General features: G+C 41.8%; 1 protein-coding gene across 1 annotated transcript in view; it reads left to right on the top strand.

Moving 5' to 3' along the window:
• The window catches only part of LOC147711652 (polyunsaturated fatty acid 5-lipoxygenase-like), a 977,760-nt gene that overhangs the window by 156,214 nt on the left and 804,556 nt on the right, over nt 1-16,990 (top strand). The window contains exon 4 of the mRNA XM_086922317.1: nt 2,871-2,993. Coding sequence (XP_086778443.1) covers nt 2,871-2,993 — 123 coding nt within the window. The remainder of the gene's footprint in view (nt 1-2,870; nt 2,994-16,990) is intronic.

The raw sequence follows: 16,990 nt of genomic DNA, 5'->3' as shown, positions 1-16,990 counted from the left end.
CATCCTAAAAGCATATTTTGACTCGAACTGCATGCGAAACTGACCCCTCTGGGTATGTGAGTGCACCCCATGATTGCAGGGGCACGGTGCATCAGGGTACGGTGCATCAGGGTACGTGCGTAGGTGTACGGTGCATCGGGGTACGGTGTGTAGGTGTACGGTGCATCGGGGTATGGTGCGTAGGTATACGGTACATAGGTGTACGGTACATAGGGGTACAGAGCATAGGGGTACGGTGTGTACCCCCATGATTGCAGGGGTACGGTGAGTATGTGAATGTGTGGTTCTCCGTACGTATTGCTTTTTTCATAGCAATCGCGTTCTCGTTCTTGTTCCCTGGTCCGGATCGCACTTGTCAGGTCGTACAGCATGTTTACGGTTCGTATGGTTCATCGTGAGGGTCCTGTATCTTACGGATGTTCCCTTGCTTTTCGTACGGTTCGCACACATTTGTACGTATTCTTTTCCTACGGATCGTACTACGCGATTCGGACGGATTTGTACGGCAATGGCTACGAATATGAATCGTCGTACGGATTTGTTTCCCAAATCGGAATCAACCCCAGTGTTTCACCATGGCTTAATAGAGAGTTTAGTCAAAAATGTCCAAATAATAGTAATTTGTTGAAACAAGAAAGCCAGCATTAGATCTAACAGTCCACATTGATGGAAAGGTAGGGAAATGGAATCGGTCAAACTTCCCATAAAGAGAAGATCATTAGACATAGGTATCCCAAATTTGCGTCCAAAAAGAAATAACAGGGGGACATGTGAAAAAGAGATGTGAAAGATCTGCTGATGGAAAGTCACAGGTCCAACATTTCTTATCATCTATGTGCGTGAAATTAGCTATAGAAATGGGAGTGAGATATAGTCTATGATATCAGAAAAACATAGATTGAGTTGCTAGAAGCAGATCTTGAGATCCTCAATGACCGGGCCCAAATCTTATTCCATACATCAATGCTCCACTGAAAGCCTAAATCTGATTCCCAAGCGAGTTGCACCTTAGTTTTTTCTCATTCTGGGTTTGTAGTGTAGAAAAATGTATAAATTAGTGAAGCTTTTGGGATTAAAACTAATATTTTAAGAAGTGAATCTTGAGTAATAGGAGATTCATCTGAATGAAGGGAGTAAAAAATACTTAGAAGTAATTCTATTAATATGAAAAATGTATGCAGGAAGGAACAAGGACATTTAAATGTAGCCTGAAAATCAGGAAAAGAAGAAGGAGAAGTTCCATCAAATAGTTTGGTGACCCAAGCAATTCCTTTAGCTCTCCATGAGGCCCAGTACAGAGGCCTATTATTTATAGGTATTAGACTATTATGCCATAGAGAAGTAAAAAAGTGTTTCTAGTGATACGTTTTGGTTGAAGATGAGGTCTTAGCAGAGAGCAAGTGTGTTTAAATAGTGGGAGGGAAGTGAGGGCATTTTTGGCAGTGAAAAAAAGAACTTCCTTAGTCAAGAAAGGAGTAAATAGACTTCGTTCAATATTGACCCATAGAGTAGTAAAGGGAGAATGAGATTGACGTTTATCTTTACGATGTCTATTTTTCCCTCAAGGGGTTCACATGTACCTTGTATTGCTTTCAGGAAGACCAATGGCAATGGTTCCTTGTCCTGTTCCTGCGGGCCTTACTTTCCATTCTTTCCTGCCAGATTGCCCTTATCTTGGGGGTCGCATATCAGAGTATCTTTTTGGCCCTGTCTTTACCTATTACGGTTTGCCTGTGAATTCTTCTAATGTGTGGGATAATTTGCAACTCAATTATGACTCTCTGTTGCTTTTGTGGATAACTCTGCAATGCACAGGTGTGCCAGGATCTGATTTCCTTCCAAGTCAGTGCAACTGTAGGGGGATAGATCTCTGCTCCCTGTGCTGCGGTGCATAGCATTTTGAGGTCTGTGCTGCCGTCCACCGCTCAGTCCGCGTGAATGTTCTACTTCCATGGCTGACTACCCCCTACCAGAATCTCTCTGCTCATTGCCTCCCCACCACCTGGCCGTCTGGACCACCCCAGCAAACTTGGCCCAGAGGTCTCCACCGGCAGGTCTCCTGCAGTCCACCCAAAAGAGGGCTTTTTGGGGGAATTCTACTCCTCTGTCTAGTGCTAACTTCTTGAGGTGCAGTGTTGAGTCTGCTGTATTATCCTCAGGCGGCCCGCCACTCCGACTACCAGATTCAGTTCTTGAAGAGTTCTCCACAGCTACGCACAAGAGCCAGCAGCCCGTAGGCCCTAAAGTCCCCAGGCACACAGGCCTGCCTCCGGTGACCTCTAGCTGGCCCTCCCAGGCTATTCTCTTCAGGGACTTCACCTTGTCCTGCAGCCCAGACAGAATGTCCAATCATGAGACCAAAACTTCTGTTGCCCTGTACGATCTACGGCTCGCAGGTGGCCTCTCTTTAAACTCCAGGTCCAGTCAGCACTGCCACAAGGAGGCCTACAGGCAAGCGCCGCCGGTTTGTGTTTTCTTTCTTCACCCGTTTTGCTCCCATTGGTGTTGGTACCCTGGTATCATCAGACCGCAACCCAGGGGACCTATCTTCCGTAATATGCAGATGATCACGTAGCAGGCGTTTGTGTGATTCAAGCAGGTATGATTCTTGGAGGATTGTGTCCCATGTCTCTCAGCCCTAGGGAAGTGCGGCTAGTGTGCCATGTTGCGTGGTCACCCCTCATATCAAACTTAATGTTGTCTCATTTTTTAAATTATATATTATTTTTATGTTTTGACAAATGTTATATAGGAACCTTTTTTTAGTCAGCAATGAACTTTATCTGTGGGTAATGTACATCCATCTTTAAATTGCGAACATAAGAACAAACAAACATTGAGGCTTAACAAAGCGTGATTTTATGTTTAAGGTGGAAGGAATGGCAGCAAGGTTTTCCATTGAGCATTGAATTTCTGCAGTACAAAGACCTGCCCAAGGACTTGCAATTTGACACTGAAAAAGGAAATGACTTTGCATCAAACTATAGGCAAGCGTAAGTATGCTATTATCTGAGTGTACATTAAATATATGGAGGATTGCTATGCATTTTGAGAACCACCTGGAATGCAATTGTTAAAAACTGCAGCAAATCCACATTGACAAATACATAAAACCAATGTGAGTGTATGTGCTGATGGGTAATTAGAAACAAACAAACATATGCATTAGTCATGAATTGGATGGCCGTAAATAGCAACAGCAATGTTAACAATTCTGGCTTTTAATTAACAATGTTTTTTATTCATTGTTACAACTGTAGATAAGTTTATGGAACATAAAAATCTTGTTTTATAATTTTAATATTGTATGCACTATTTTGACATTGGCAACAAGCACAGTAGTGTAGGAATGAATGGTGTCCTGATTTTAGGCACTCTGGACAGACTAGCATTTTGTTTTCTTCCTTGCTTACCTGCTGTTCGATTTTGTGCAACGTTTCCTGTGAAACAGCTCCATCTATACACAGCTCACATTAGTCCTTTAGATTGGCACCAGAAAATACCAAAAAGCTGCTGTAAACCCCCTTGGGCACCATTACCAAGGCTCCCCATATAAACATCACATTTTAAGATATTGGAAAGGGTGCCAGCAAAATTGCACTTAGTATAGCACAGTACTGGCCCTGTCTTTAGAGACTGGTGATGTGTTATGCTTTTCTAGGCTGTGCTTTGCTAGGGTGTGTTATGTTTTGTGTTTATTTGCTTTGGTATGTTGAGTCATACATTGCTATGGTGTGTTGTGATAAGTTGAATCTTGCAGTAGTACACAGTGTTCTATTTTGATGTGGTGTGTTTATATTGTATTGTGCACTAGAGGCTGTTATGTTATGGTATTTTGTTATTTTGTGCAGTGCTGTGCTATTCATTAATATATTACAGCATGATATGTTGAGTAGTGGTGTTTTTTGCTCTCTTATGTTACAGTGTGTCATTTAGTGCCACACAGTGTTACATTATGTGTGTTTGTGCCATATTGTGTTGTGATTTGTTAATTTATGGTGTGTTATGCTGTGTTATGTTACAGTTCAGTTCACAAACTTTATTCGGATAAACAATGTATCCAGAAAAGTGCAACAATAATTAAAAAGAGAAAAATTAGCAATATATATTAGCAAGAATTACAGTTGTATAAACACAATAACATGATATTTTTTAGATGGTATTTGAAATAAAAATTCATCATGAATAGGTCATTAGTGTATAAACCAATCCATTAGTTAATTAGGAACTGTCTGTACATTGTTAAAACTCAATCCATACGAATTGACTTGTGTGCCCTGGTAGCAATTCTCAGGAATGTGCTTAAGCGAAAGACTAACTCTTTGTTTTCTAAGACAAGCATATATGAATAGGCAGAGGCCAAGTTAATAGGCCTACTCTTATTAAAGAATGGGAGAAGAAGCCACTTAATATATTTCATGTAAAATTTGCAGAAAAACAAGAAATGCTGGGTTGATTGACCGCTCACCCCGTCACATGGGCAGGGTAGCGAATCAAGCTTCCAGTGATAACCCATGGGGACCACAATGCAAATTTTGATGTCCCAGCCTTTTAGCGGAATAGGAGGCTCCTTTCCCAATGACTCATGGGCAGAGTGAGATAACTTGGTAGAGGGTAGCAGTGCCGTTCATTAGCCATATAACTGGAAACGAAGAATTTCTTGGATTCCAACACAGTTCTCGCAGTGCTATATGACGAATAAAGCGCAAAGTTCTTTTTTATTTACGTTTTCCACTTCACTAGGGTTTAAGAAAATAGAGCCCTTGTTAACATTGCATACGCTCTGGTACACTCCAGATAGCCAAGGAATGGCCATCCCCCTTTCACACTTCAAACAGTCTGTTATGATGCTTTGTGTTAATGTGGCTGCCTGGTTCTTCCAAACTGATATCCAAAAAAGAGCGTGCACATATAAAATCAGATATGTAATTTAAATTCAATTCCCTGTGGTAAATATATTGTGGGGTTGAGTTTGGGATACTCAGCAGCTTTCTACAAAACTGATTTTTTTCTGCTGTATGCAGGAGCTATCTGCGGTGCCCCAAATCTTAGCACCATATGTAGCCACGGGGACACACTGAAGTATACAAATGTTTAAGATAGCTAAAATGGCACCTGTGTTCTTTGGTCGGGGGAAGCTAAAAATTGAGTTGATGGTGTTTGAGAACTTGCTCCTGGAGTGAGTAAGGTGCTCAGTCCAGGAGCCGTTCGCAGCAAAGAGAACTCCTAAATAAGGGAATTTACAGGTACTTGTCAATTTTTGATTGCCAGCAATAATTGAACTGAGCTGGCGCTTCATGGGGCCACAAGACATAAGAATTTTTTTTTTTAAATTAACGCACAAATTCAAACTGTCCATATATTTAACAAAGGACTGTACAAGAATGCGCAGGGAGTTAGGGGTGTGGCCTATGAGGACCGTGTCATCAGCGTAAAGTAGAATAGGGAGAGGTTTCCCATGAATCATGGGAACATCATGAGTCATGGGTACCAGTGACTTATTCAGGCCATTAATGTAAATAATAAAAAAGAGGGGGGCTAGGACACAGCCCTGTCTGACCCCCCTTCTGACCCTCATGGCTCCCGATACCTCTCCGCCACTACTTATCCTCACCTGTGCCTGGAGGTCTTTGTGGAGGTGTGCCAAAAAATGACCAATGGCTCATCCAGCCCGTAAGCCAGTAGGATAGCCCACAACCTTGACCAATTCACAAGGTCGAATGCAGATGATAAATCCATAAAGGCCAAGTAAACCGGGGAGTGCCGAGCAATAGTGGACTTCCCGATTACAAGATTAAGATTGAGACATTGTTTGGTAGTACCAACCTCACTACGGAATCCTAACTGGCAGGGCTCTAGAATGTTGCATTCCTCACACCACTCCAGGATCTTATTGTATAAGACCCTGCCCCAAATTTTGAGAGTGTTGTCAATCAGTGAGATCAACCTATAGTTACTAGGCTGTGATGGATCCCCCTTTATGTATATGGGGGCAATGATACTCTTAACCCAAGTACTAGGTAGCGGAGCATTCTGCAGATTATTAAAAACATTCAGGAGGAGCGGAGCCCAGAAGTCAGGGTTCCATTTGATCAAATCTATATGTAGCCCATCTGGGCCCCGGCCTTGTTCCCAGCGCTCTGATGAATGGCCTCTTCTACTTCAGGTAGTGTTATCTGGATACCAATAAATGGGCCAACTTCATACTGGTCCATCGCCAATGAAGGAGTGGCATAAATATTGGGAAAATGATTTTCCCAGGATTCACTGGATATAGTACAACTAATGGGGGTTAGTAGCTGTTCAGTGGATCGAAGGTCCCTTACAGCAGACCACAATTTTGCCTTTTTTGTTTATAGCTGCCTTGGTTAGTAATTCCCATCGGTCATTTAAGAGAACTCCCTTCCTGTTATTTTTCGCTACTTCATAATCCTGCCTTGCCAATTTCACATCTGAGGCACACCTAGGAGTAGCTAAGAGGGCCCTACGTAAGTTCCTGTTCGCCAATGAACATTTATCATCAAACCATCTAGGGCTCTGCTTCCTCAAAGAGGCGGGGTTCGGCAGTAAGGTTTTGATGATCCTGCAAAGTGCAGAGAAATCATTAACTACCTCTAGGTGTGGTATTTGAAAAGACAGACGTGAATTAATAAGAGGTAGATAATCCTTCACTAGTAACTTAAACAGTTCATCACTGTCAACGCCCCTCCATATTCATCTTAAAATATTGGATGATGGCGTTAGATCTTTAAGCCCACATTTTACTGAAAACACGGGTTGGGATGCCAGTTTTAGTGCTAGTTTAATGGGGTTATGATCCCCATGTACCGTAGGGATAATCTCTACGGCCGTAAAATGGACCATAAGTGCAGAAGAGATAAAAGCAAAGTCTATTGTAGAAGAGTGGCCCTTACCTCTATATGTTGGAGGCTGATAACTGGTGGTGTTTGGTGGACGCATCTGGTCCATCACATTAACCAAATCATGTGAGCTTAGAAACACAGTCAGCTCAGCGCCCCTACGGGAGGAGGAACATGGGTTGAATATCTCTATGCCATGACATATATCATTAACCTTTGCATTAAAATCTCCCCCTAAGTTTATCCCGGTGATGTCACCCAAATGTTGCTGGCAATCTAGATTAGAGATAAAATCAAAGAGCGCGATAAAATTCCTATTAGGAATGGATTGGAAATTGTTATTATAAAAATTTACTAAGTAAAAAGAAACTCTTCTTTTGTAAAATACAACTTGATAATTGGAGCTATTAGTTGGGAGTACCTTGAAACTACGTCCAGCTGCTACATTAATCCAGATAAAAAGGCCCCCTGATGGGTGTCCCGGTTTATGATGGGATGCCGCTACACTAATGCAATGAAACCCTTCAATATGCAAGTCATTGGTGGCCCAAGTCTCCTGGAACATAAGTACATCTAGGTCCTTAACTAGGCGCACCCAATCCTGGTCCCCAAGCTTAGACTGCAGCCCTGCAACATTCCAACTTAAGGTATTCAAGTCTACTCCAAAGCGGCTTTCGGTTGGGGTTAGCATTTCATTAGCATTCGGAGGTAATGCCATAGTGGCAGCGGGGACCATCATAGATCCGGGTAGCTCATCATTGGCGTTATAACATGATGCTAAGGTAGCGGGAGGGACCGTTGTGTAGGACTGGTAGTACTGTGAGTCTGCCATAAGTGTTATGTTACAGTGTTGCATTATGATTTACTGTGCTGTGCTATATTATGTTATGATGTGTCATGTTGTGTTGTGCTGTGATATGATGTGTTTTCCTATGATTGGTTATGATATGTTTTGCCTTGTGATGCTATGCTGTATTAAGTAATGTTATGATGTGTTATGCTCTATTATGCTGTCTTATATTGGAGTAGATTATGTTGTGTCATTCTCTGCTGGATATGTTCTGTTAGGATGTGTTATATTGTGTCATTCTGCTTTACTATGGTGTTTTATGTTCTACCGTGTTATTTTGTGCTATGCTTTGGAAGTCATGATGCCGTGCTATCCTGTGAGTGTTTTGCTGTGTATTGTTATGGTGCTGTGTTATGATGAGCCATACAGTGCTTTGTCGTGTTATGCTATATTATGGTTTATTCAGTAATATTGTGCTGTGTTATGATGTGTTATCCTGAGGTGGGTTGTGATACATTCTGTCTTGCAGTCGCCTGCGGTGTTATGCAATGATATGGTGTGTTGTGTTATATTGTATCATGCTGAGTTATGTTGGAGTACAATATGGTGTATGCTGTATTAGGTAATGCTATGATGTGTCATGTTGTATCTTGCTTTGTTTATATGGGTAGCTTATGTTGTGTCGTACTCTGCTAGGCTGTGTTATTTTAGGGTGTGTTCTGCTATGTTGGGTCATGCAGTGCTACGCTGCTTTATTCTGTGTGTTGTGTTGTGTTGTGCTTTGCGGTGCAAGTTAGGTTTTTGTGAGACTTCATGTTGTGCAGAGTTTTATTATATTATGCTTTGTTATGCTGGGCTAAGTTTGTGTGTTGAGTTATGTTGTGTCATGCAGTTCCATACCGTATTTCATTATTTTGGTGCTATTGTATGTAATCCTGTGCTATGGTACGGTGTGTTATGTTCTGTCATGTTGTACAAGGCTGTGTTCCGTTATAGGGTGCTTAGCTGAGTTTTGTTGTGCTATGTAGGGTGAGTTATTTTATGTCATTTTCTTTTATGTTATGAAATTCTGTGATATGCTGTGCTATGTCAGAGAATGTTACATTGTGTTGTGCTATGTCATATTGTGTTATGATATGTTGTGTTTTGTCATACAATTCCATTATGTTATAGTGTGTTGTGATATGCTGTGCCATGTAGTGCTATGCTGTGTTATGATGTGTTGTGTTATGATGTGTTGTGTTATGTTGGCCAGGCAGTGCTATGTTGTGCTCTGTGTGTTGTTCCAAGCTGTGTTCTGCTAGGTTGGCTTATGATGGGTCATTAGGTATTAGACTGTGTTCTGTTATGCTGTTTCATGTTGTGTCATGCTGTACAATGCTATTTTATGTGTTGTGTTATGTTGCATCCAGATTCGCTATGCTGTGCAACCTATGATGTGTTATGTTGTATCATGTAAGCTGTGCCAAGCTTTTTTTTGTTATTGGGTGGTTTGTTATGTTGTTATGCTATACTAGGCTGTGTCATTTAGGGTATGTTATCTTGTGTGATGATGTCTTACACTGTATCTTTTTATAGTGTGTTATGCTGTATTATGGTATGATGTGTTGTGTCTGTTTTGTTATGGTGTGTTGTGATATTGTATCATGCACATTTATGGTCTGTTATGTATTGTTGATGTGTGTTATCTTTTAATGCAATATTGAGAAAGGATGTGTTATAGTGTATTATGTGCTATGCTGTAAATGTGAGGGTGTTATGTTATAGTATTCTGTATTATGCATAACCTGCTGGGTTGCACATTAACCATACTGATGCATGCATAAAATACTGTTAGACATGCACAACTGTAAAACTTCGGTTTGCAAGCATTCTTTATGTGTGTATACAATTTGTTTTCTAAACAGCAGTTATTGATTTGTGTACACGGTATACAGGCCCATATTTTGTATGTCTTTAGCATGCTATTTGTTTCATTCTTTTAATTCCAACTCACATTGGTTAATTAACAGCAAACAAGACACGTTTAAAATAATGTTCAAATGCTATTTTACAGTCTGCTAAATCACGTTTCAAATAGGCAAACCATAAAGGTTTACATTTTAAAACATCCATTAAATACATAACTTGCAGCTGTGAACATATACATGAGTAAACATTCAATGCACTTACCTCTGGGGGCTAACGGTAGGTACTTCTCAGCTTCAGAGGAAATAGCCTGTCACAGGACCTGAGAAACCTAAACTGAGCCTCCAGCTTCCACCCATGTCATTTTCTGCAGCTCCTCAAAACTGCGGAGTCAAACCATTGTGTTGGGTGAGAAACCAACGCATGGACCACAAGCTTCTACTAATGTTTAAAAAAAACACCCATACTAAGGTGTTTGCTGTTCATTAAGCACTGGGATTGGATTCCGGGTGTAAGGATACATTTTGTGCCAAAACAAAAACCAGTGCAAAAAAAGCACAAGCGTGCGAATGCTGATGTTCTGGTCCTTAACATTATTCCCTTGTTACTCCACAATACGTTTGCAACAAATGCGGTGAAATTACTCAATGCAGGGTAATGGGGTAATTTTTGGAAATTCGTGCAACAAGGTAACATGACATTCACTAATTTACACGAGATTACGCCTATATAATGGACATTTCACCCTTGGGAATTATCAGTACATTATGAACACAGACCAGCAAATATGCAAACAAATGGGTAGTAGATCTCAACCAATATATTAAAAACACGAAACACTACATTACAATAGTGAGCCAATATACTATGTATATAAGCCAGAACAATATACATCGACTCCTCTGTGTTCTTCTTGCAAAGCTCTACGATATGATGTGAATCATTCTGTTTGGAAAACAACCAGCCCATTATGAGGGTAAACCAACAGCGTAGGCCTACCAAACACCACGTTGTGCAAACATACCATTGTATTATATAATAAGCATTTATTAAGCGCCTGGCTGCACAAAACTGTGTGTCCCCGCGCTGACTGCAAATGCAAACCCATTAGATGAGCAAAGAACCTTGGGAGATGAGGCTAGTGTCTGGGAAATAGATGGGTTTTGAGTTTAGCTCTAAAACTCTTTTCGGATGGCTCCATCCGCAGATGGATCGGCAGAGCATTCCAAAATTTGGTAGCCAGGTAGCGGAAGGATTTTCCGCCCATCTTAGCTTTTGTGATGCGGGGGATTTTAAATAGCATCATGCCCGACGATCTGAGGTCTCTAATCGGCCTATGGATGGTAATAAGATCTCTCAGGTAGCCAGGGCCTTTGTTTTGAGCAATGCGGTATGCATAGCATAGAGTCTTGAATATAATCCTCTCTTTGATAGGGAGCCAGTGAAGCTTGGCAAGCACCTGTTTAGCAGATGATCTTCGGGGGAGACCGAGCACCAATCGTGCTGATGAATTTTGTATGCATTGTAGCTGGTGCAGCCCCTTCTGATTAAGACCGAGTAGGAGAACATTGCCATAGTCCAAGTGAGGAGATATTAATGCATGGACAATGGTTTTTCTCGCTTCGGTCGGCAGAAGATCAAGTACTTTACGAAGTACCTTTAGAGTTCCGTAGCATTTGCTTGTGACTTTATTCACCTGCGCTTTGCCTGAAAGGTCGGCGTCAAGCATGACTCCGAGGTTTTTTACCGTCTCCGCAGGCCGCGGTAGTTCTCCTAATTCGCTAGGCCACCAAGCCTGGGACACATACAAGCATTAATAGTGTACACACCAATGCATTAAATAGACACAGCATTGTTCTGTTGTGTTATAAAACCAAATACCTTAGTCTGTAGGCTTTGTCATGTAAGTAGTGCACATTATTGATATTTCAATACTTCACCTTTGCTTTAACTGACATATTGAATGTTTATGTATACCGACCTCTTTGGTGGATGCACGCCAATAATACTTGTATGAACCAGTGCAATTCGTACACAGGTTTATTCGGTATGTTTCATATGTAAACGAATGTAGTTGCTTATGTCAACTACTATGCTTGATATAAAACAATATGTCCCACAGACAATTTAATATCATTTTGTCCTGTTTGGCACCATATAGTAATACTTTTAATTACTTCTGTATTACATGGGCAAGCACTTCTTTAGATTATGACTTCTTTTGCATTCCAGCTGAAAGTATGGCTGCTCAGTGGCAAAACATGCAGTCGAAATTTTATATACAGGTAACATATTGGGAGAGACCTTGTGTTCTCTTGGTATGTTTTCATACCATTGCCATCTCTAGTCTACAGCTACTTATCCAGCCAACAGGAAGTTCTCCAGGTAAAGAACTCTATAGCCTTAGCTCCCAGTACCTTTGCTTCACTTCTGTTACAGCATTTGTTCATAGGTCAGTTGATCTGTCCAATAGTTGTTTAGCTCTGCTGCAAATCTGGTATTCCGTTCATGTGCTACCGAAGGAATTGACAACGTTTCTCTAGGTACTAGGAGGTTCTTCAGATGTAAGTTCCGACAGATTTTGGCTCTTTCAAACACAATTTTAGTTTGCAAAACAGTGTTTTAAGCATAACCTTTTTTTTATAGCGTGCACACCTAATTTCAGTCTTAACTAATGCAATTCCATCCCCAGACCTAACCACAGGAAATCTCCATAGAATTTATTTTTGGCCGCATAATATCTCCCGTTATTGCTGCAGCCCTAACATCTGGGGCTGTATTACATAAAGTGCCCCGATGGCGCAACGGGCGGGTGCAACCGCTTCGCGTGGCCCCAGGGCACTTTGGCATTACAGAACAGGCCACAGATAATACCAATAGCGTTTGCGCAGATAAAGCACCAGCGTTATCTTCAAGGGGGCGTTCCCTCATTTGCAAATGAGGAAATACCTTTGCCTCTGTGCCAGCGTTATTTCACAGATGCAGGCGCAGAGGCAAAGAAGCCCTCAAGCACCACAAAGGTCAGTGCTCCACCTGAGAACAGTCCTATGAAGGGGTTAATGGGGTTCCATGGACCCCCAGATATCCCCTTGCAGGCGGGTTTAGTCTCTGACTGCACCCGCCTGGCTAGAGGATCTCTATTCACGTTTAAAAGTGCAGGCGAGTTGCTGCCTGCACAGTGAAACACGGAGCGAATTCAAAGCAGCTGATCCATTTTTCACGTAAATGCACTACCCCCAGGGCAGCACATATTCGCGGCTGCTCTGGGGGCAGCGCATTTACCATAATGCAGCACTCTTTCCTTCATTGCGCTGCGTGCACCGTTTTAGAGGTGTCTGGCGCAATGAAGGAAAGTGGGCCGCGTGTGTAATGCAGCCCCTGGTTTCCATCTGCTGCTGAAACTGCCAAACTTTCCAGTGTTAGCATTAAAAATATCCTTTACCACTTTCATAAATCTACGACCACATTTGTTTTAGAGTATTTTAATAGCCCCTTTCACCTGGGACAAGGTATTATGTAACCATTACACAAGCTCGATGGAGGCTATTATCAAATCAATTTTAGACCCCTTGGTAGGGGTATTGAATAGCATTGATGTTTCGCTAAAACATTAATCAGTTCTAGTATCCCAAAGCTCAACACAGGCCCAGAGATTTCAACAAATACTGTCTCGAATACAAACTTGGACTTTTTTCAGGCAATTCCACTCTCTCAGACACTGGGCCTCGGGGTTGGTGTGGCAACTAATACAGAGAGTACAATGTATTTATCTAAACAACCTGATAAAGTATGACCTGGACCCTCATCAGCAAACATGGAATGAAGCAACAATAATCCCACTGGCAGGAATAGCAACACCCTCTCAGCTGGTGTGAATGATAGTCCAAGAACACTCAACCTACCGCCCAAAGCTACTCCTTATGTCTTTGTTCTTAAAAATGTCCCACCTCTGTCTCACAACAAGACAGAAGATTGGAAACAGCTTAAAAAGAAAACGGTGCACTTGTTGGCGAAGACTGGACTGGCCAGGCTGCGATGTTCTAAATGGCAAAATTAACAATGTAGAACGTGTGTCATGGGTAGGCTCTCAGGCGAAAACGGAAATGGATGACTGCATTGTTGTTCATTTCAGAGATAAAAATGTTGTGCATTGGCTCATGGACAAACTCCCATGGAGCAATAACATGGGGGGAACTATTGAAGCTGTACCACTAGGTTATTTTTATAGGCCATTGTCAAATGTGGGCATTGGCCAGGCACACCCTCAATCTAAAATATTTCCCCCATTCAAGATTCCAACTTTCAATTCCTTTTCTCCTCTAGGACAAGTGGAATGACTGAATGGTCAGTTGCTTAGGGATCCTGGTGATCAAGATTTGAATTTAACCCCCTTGCAAGCCTTAACTGATATGGAAAGAGATAGTTGTCCTGCATCGTCAAGCAACTCCCTATGTTTCTCTAGTATTAATATCTCAAATAATCCATATCATCCCAATCAGGAATGTTTACTGAACCTGACACACTATTCAGGGCCTGCTTACCTTAGTCCACTTAATGATGGAATATTAGGTGTTGTGCCAGTATGTCCTGTTGTTGAGCCAGTTGGTACTGTGAACCCCACCGTAATGACAAACATGATGACAGTAGAAGGTTGTGCAATAGATACTGGCTGTGTAGAGAATAAAGATACCCAACATATCAGAACATCTACATATGGTAGTCTCTTCCGGAATGTAGTGGGTTTGTCAAACAAATTAGGCATTAATGACTGGGTAGAGTTTGTCACTAAATTTAGCATAATTTGTTTACAGGAAACCTAGATGCGTGAATCAGCTCATATAAATGGTTTTCACTCTGTTTACACATCGGCTAGACCATCTTTAGGTGGACGTGATGAAGGTGGCCTACTAACTCTGAGTTCCACAACATTAAATGGCAGAGTTAGGAAACTACAGTTGGATTCCCCACATTTCCAGATTATAAACATTATATTGAAGAGAAATTAGGAAACTACAGTTGGATTCCCCACATTTCCAGATTATAAACATTACATTGAAGAGAAACCCAACCCTTGTGGTTATTAACTTTTATCATAACAATTTTAACACTGCAAATATTACTATTTCCCAGGAATTCGAAATTGTACTTAAGAAACACATAGAGGAGTTAAAAATGGACTATGTAATACTTTTGGGGGGGGGTGATTTTAATTGCAAATTGTGCTCATTGTCTAAACGTGAGGCTTGCCATTATCTAATGGGGGATATGGTGGGCGGTTATCACTTTGAGCACACTCCTTGTGGGAACATTTTAAATTTTATTGTCAAAATTTTCACATTTCTTAACCTAAGATCTTATTGAGCTTTTAAACTCTGATGTGGTAACCTATGTTGGAAGAGGTGGGGGAACGTTGATTGATTTCATTACTTTGTCCGATCACTTTAAGTCTGAAACTATGGTTTTTAACATATCTAAAAATTATTTCAGTGACGACTACCATTTAACACTACAATTGATGACCCCACTAGACCCTCCTACAATACCAGTCAAGGCAGTCCCCTTATCCTATACTAAAAAGAAAGGGTTAACTCTGAAGTGGTCCACTGTCAAACCTGATATTATTTTGGAAGAGATTATAAAGAGTAATCTCGCGCAAGTATTGGACTGTCTGGATGAAAACTTAAGTGTCACATCCATGATCAGATCGTATAATGCAATAATTGAGATGACAAAGGCACTCTTAACTAAAAATCTGTCAAATAGCTTACAGAAAAACAAAAGATGGTTTAACAGGGAATGCTCCCAACTACATAGTAAACTAATTATTATTATTATTATTATTTAAAATTTTATATAGCGCGCAGTTACCCTTGGGCATCCCAGCGCTTATCCAGACACCATCAGATAGTAAAAACGGCCAGTTTGATGCACTCAAGCAGGGAACAAAAAGGTTTTAAGACATTTGCGGAACCGCAGTGTGCAAGTCTCGGCACGTAGTTTTAAAGGGAGCGAGTTCCACAGCTTCGCCGTGTTAAATGAAAATCTTCTCCCGCCCAAGCGGGCCCTTTTGACTCTGGGGACTAAAAGAAGGTGTTTTTGGTCAGAGCGCAATGTTCTGCTCGCTTTGTATCGGACCGCTAAATTCTTTAGAATAGGGGGGCCTTTCCCCAGAAGAATTTTAAGGGCTGTACAGAGTGCCTTAAATATAACTCTCTCCCGCACTGGAAGCCAATGCAGCGCCTTTAAGGCGGGTCTTGCTGATTCCGTCCTGGGCAGCCTTGCCGCCGCATTTTGGACCTGCTGGAGTGTCTTAAGAGTGGATTCAGGAGCGCCCAGAAAGATTGCATTGCTGTAATCCAATCTGGATGTTATCAAGCCCTGAATCAGCAGCTTCCTAGATGTTACAGGTAAAAGAGGGAACATTTTTCGGGCAGACCGTAACAGGGCGAAACACACTCCTGCAGTTTTCTTAGCATGGGTCCGAAATGACAGGTCTTGCTCTAACCAGACTCCCAAGCTCTTAATCACCTCTTTGGGGTCCGGGAGATCTCCCATACAGCTCGGTTAGCTGGACAAAGGGAGAAGAGGAGTTTGGCTCCCTAGCAGCATTATTTCCGTCTTCGAACCGTTCAGCTTAAGGGCGGATTCTTCTATCCAGGTGTGAACGTACGACAGACAGGAGTGCAGAATATCCGGATTCTCAGCTAGTTGGGATAGAGAAACTGCCAGGTCTGCGCGCAGACTAAGAAGTCACTGGAAATAGATATAGGAACCACCAGACCGTGGAAGCAAGTTAAGTTTACCAACTGCAACAGTGACCACGTTATTTATCTTATTACCTGCCCATGCGGTTACAGGTACGTGGGCATGACAACAAGGAAGGTCCGCATACGTATTTCGGAGCACAAGAGCACCATCCGGTGTGCGAGACAAGCCACCAAACTGACTGCCCATTTCCTTGAAGCGAAACATCAAGCCACAGAATTTCAATGGACTGTCCTCGAACAGCCGTTCATTCCCGCGCACACTACAGATGTGGCTAGTTATTTGCTCAGAAAAGAACAGAGATGGGTCCTCAAACTGAAGACACACAGAGAAGGACTGAATGACGAAATTCCTTGGTCTTCTCTGTGATTACCATACTGCCTTGCCAGAGCTTGGTTTAATACTGTACTGCTTGTAGATGGAGACAGTTATACTAGTCCTTCTGAGAATAGTACACTGAGCCCCCAGGCCTCTGTACATATGGGTGACTCTTGGGCCATTTTTGTTCTGTGCCATGCTTTCAGCTGAAACACGTTCTGTAGCTTCAACATCTGCCCAGTAACTATAGCATTTTGACTAGACATCCTGCAGCTTAGACATTACTCTGTCTGTCTTTTGTACACAGTGCTTTTAGATTGTTAGCGTCGATTTTTGGGTTACTTATATC

Source organism: Lissotriton vulgaris, chromosome 5 (genome assembly GCF_964263255.1).
Source record: "Lissotriton vulgaris chromosome 5, aLisVul1.2, whole genome shotgun sequence".
Classification (NCBI taxonomy): Eukaryota; Metazoa; Chordata; class Amphibia; order Caudata; family Salamandridae; genus Lissotriton; species Lissotriton vulgaris.
The sequence above is the reverse complement of the archived record's forward strand: the minus strand, read 5'-3'. Positions and strand labels throughout refer to the sequence as shown.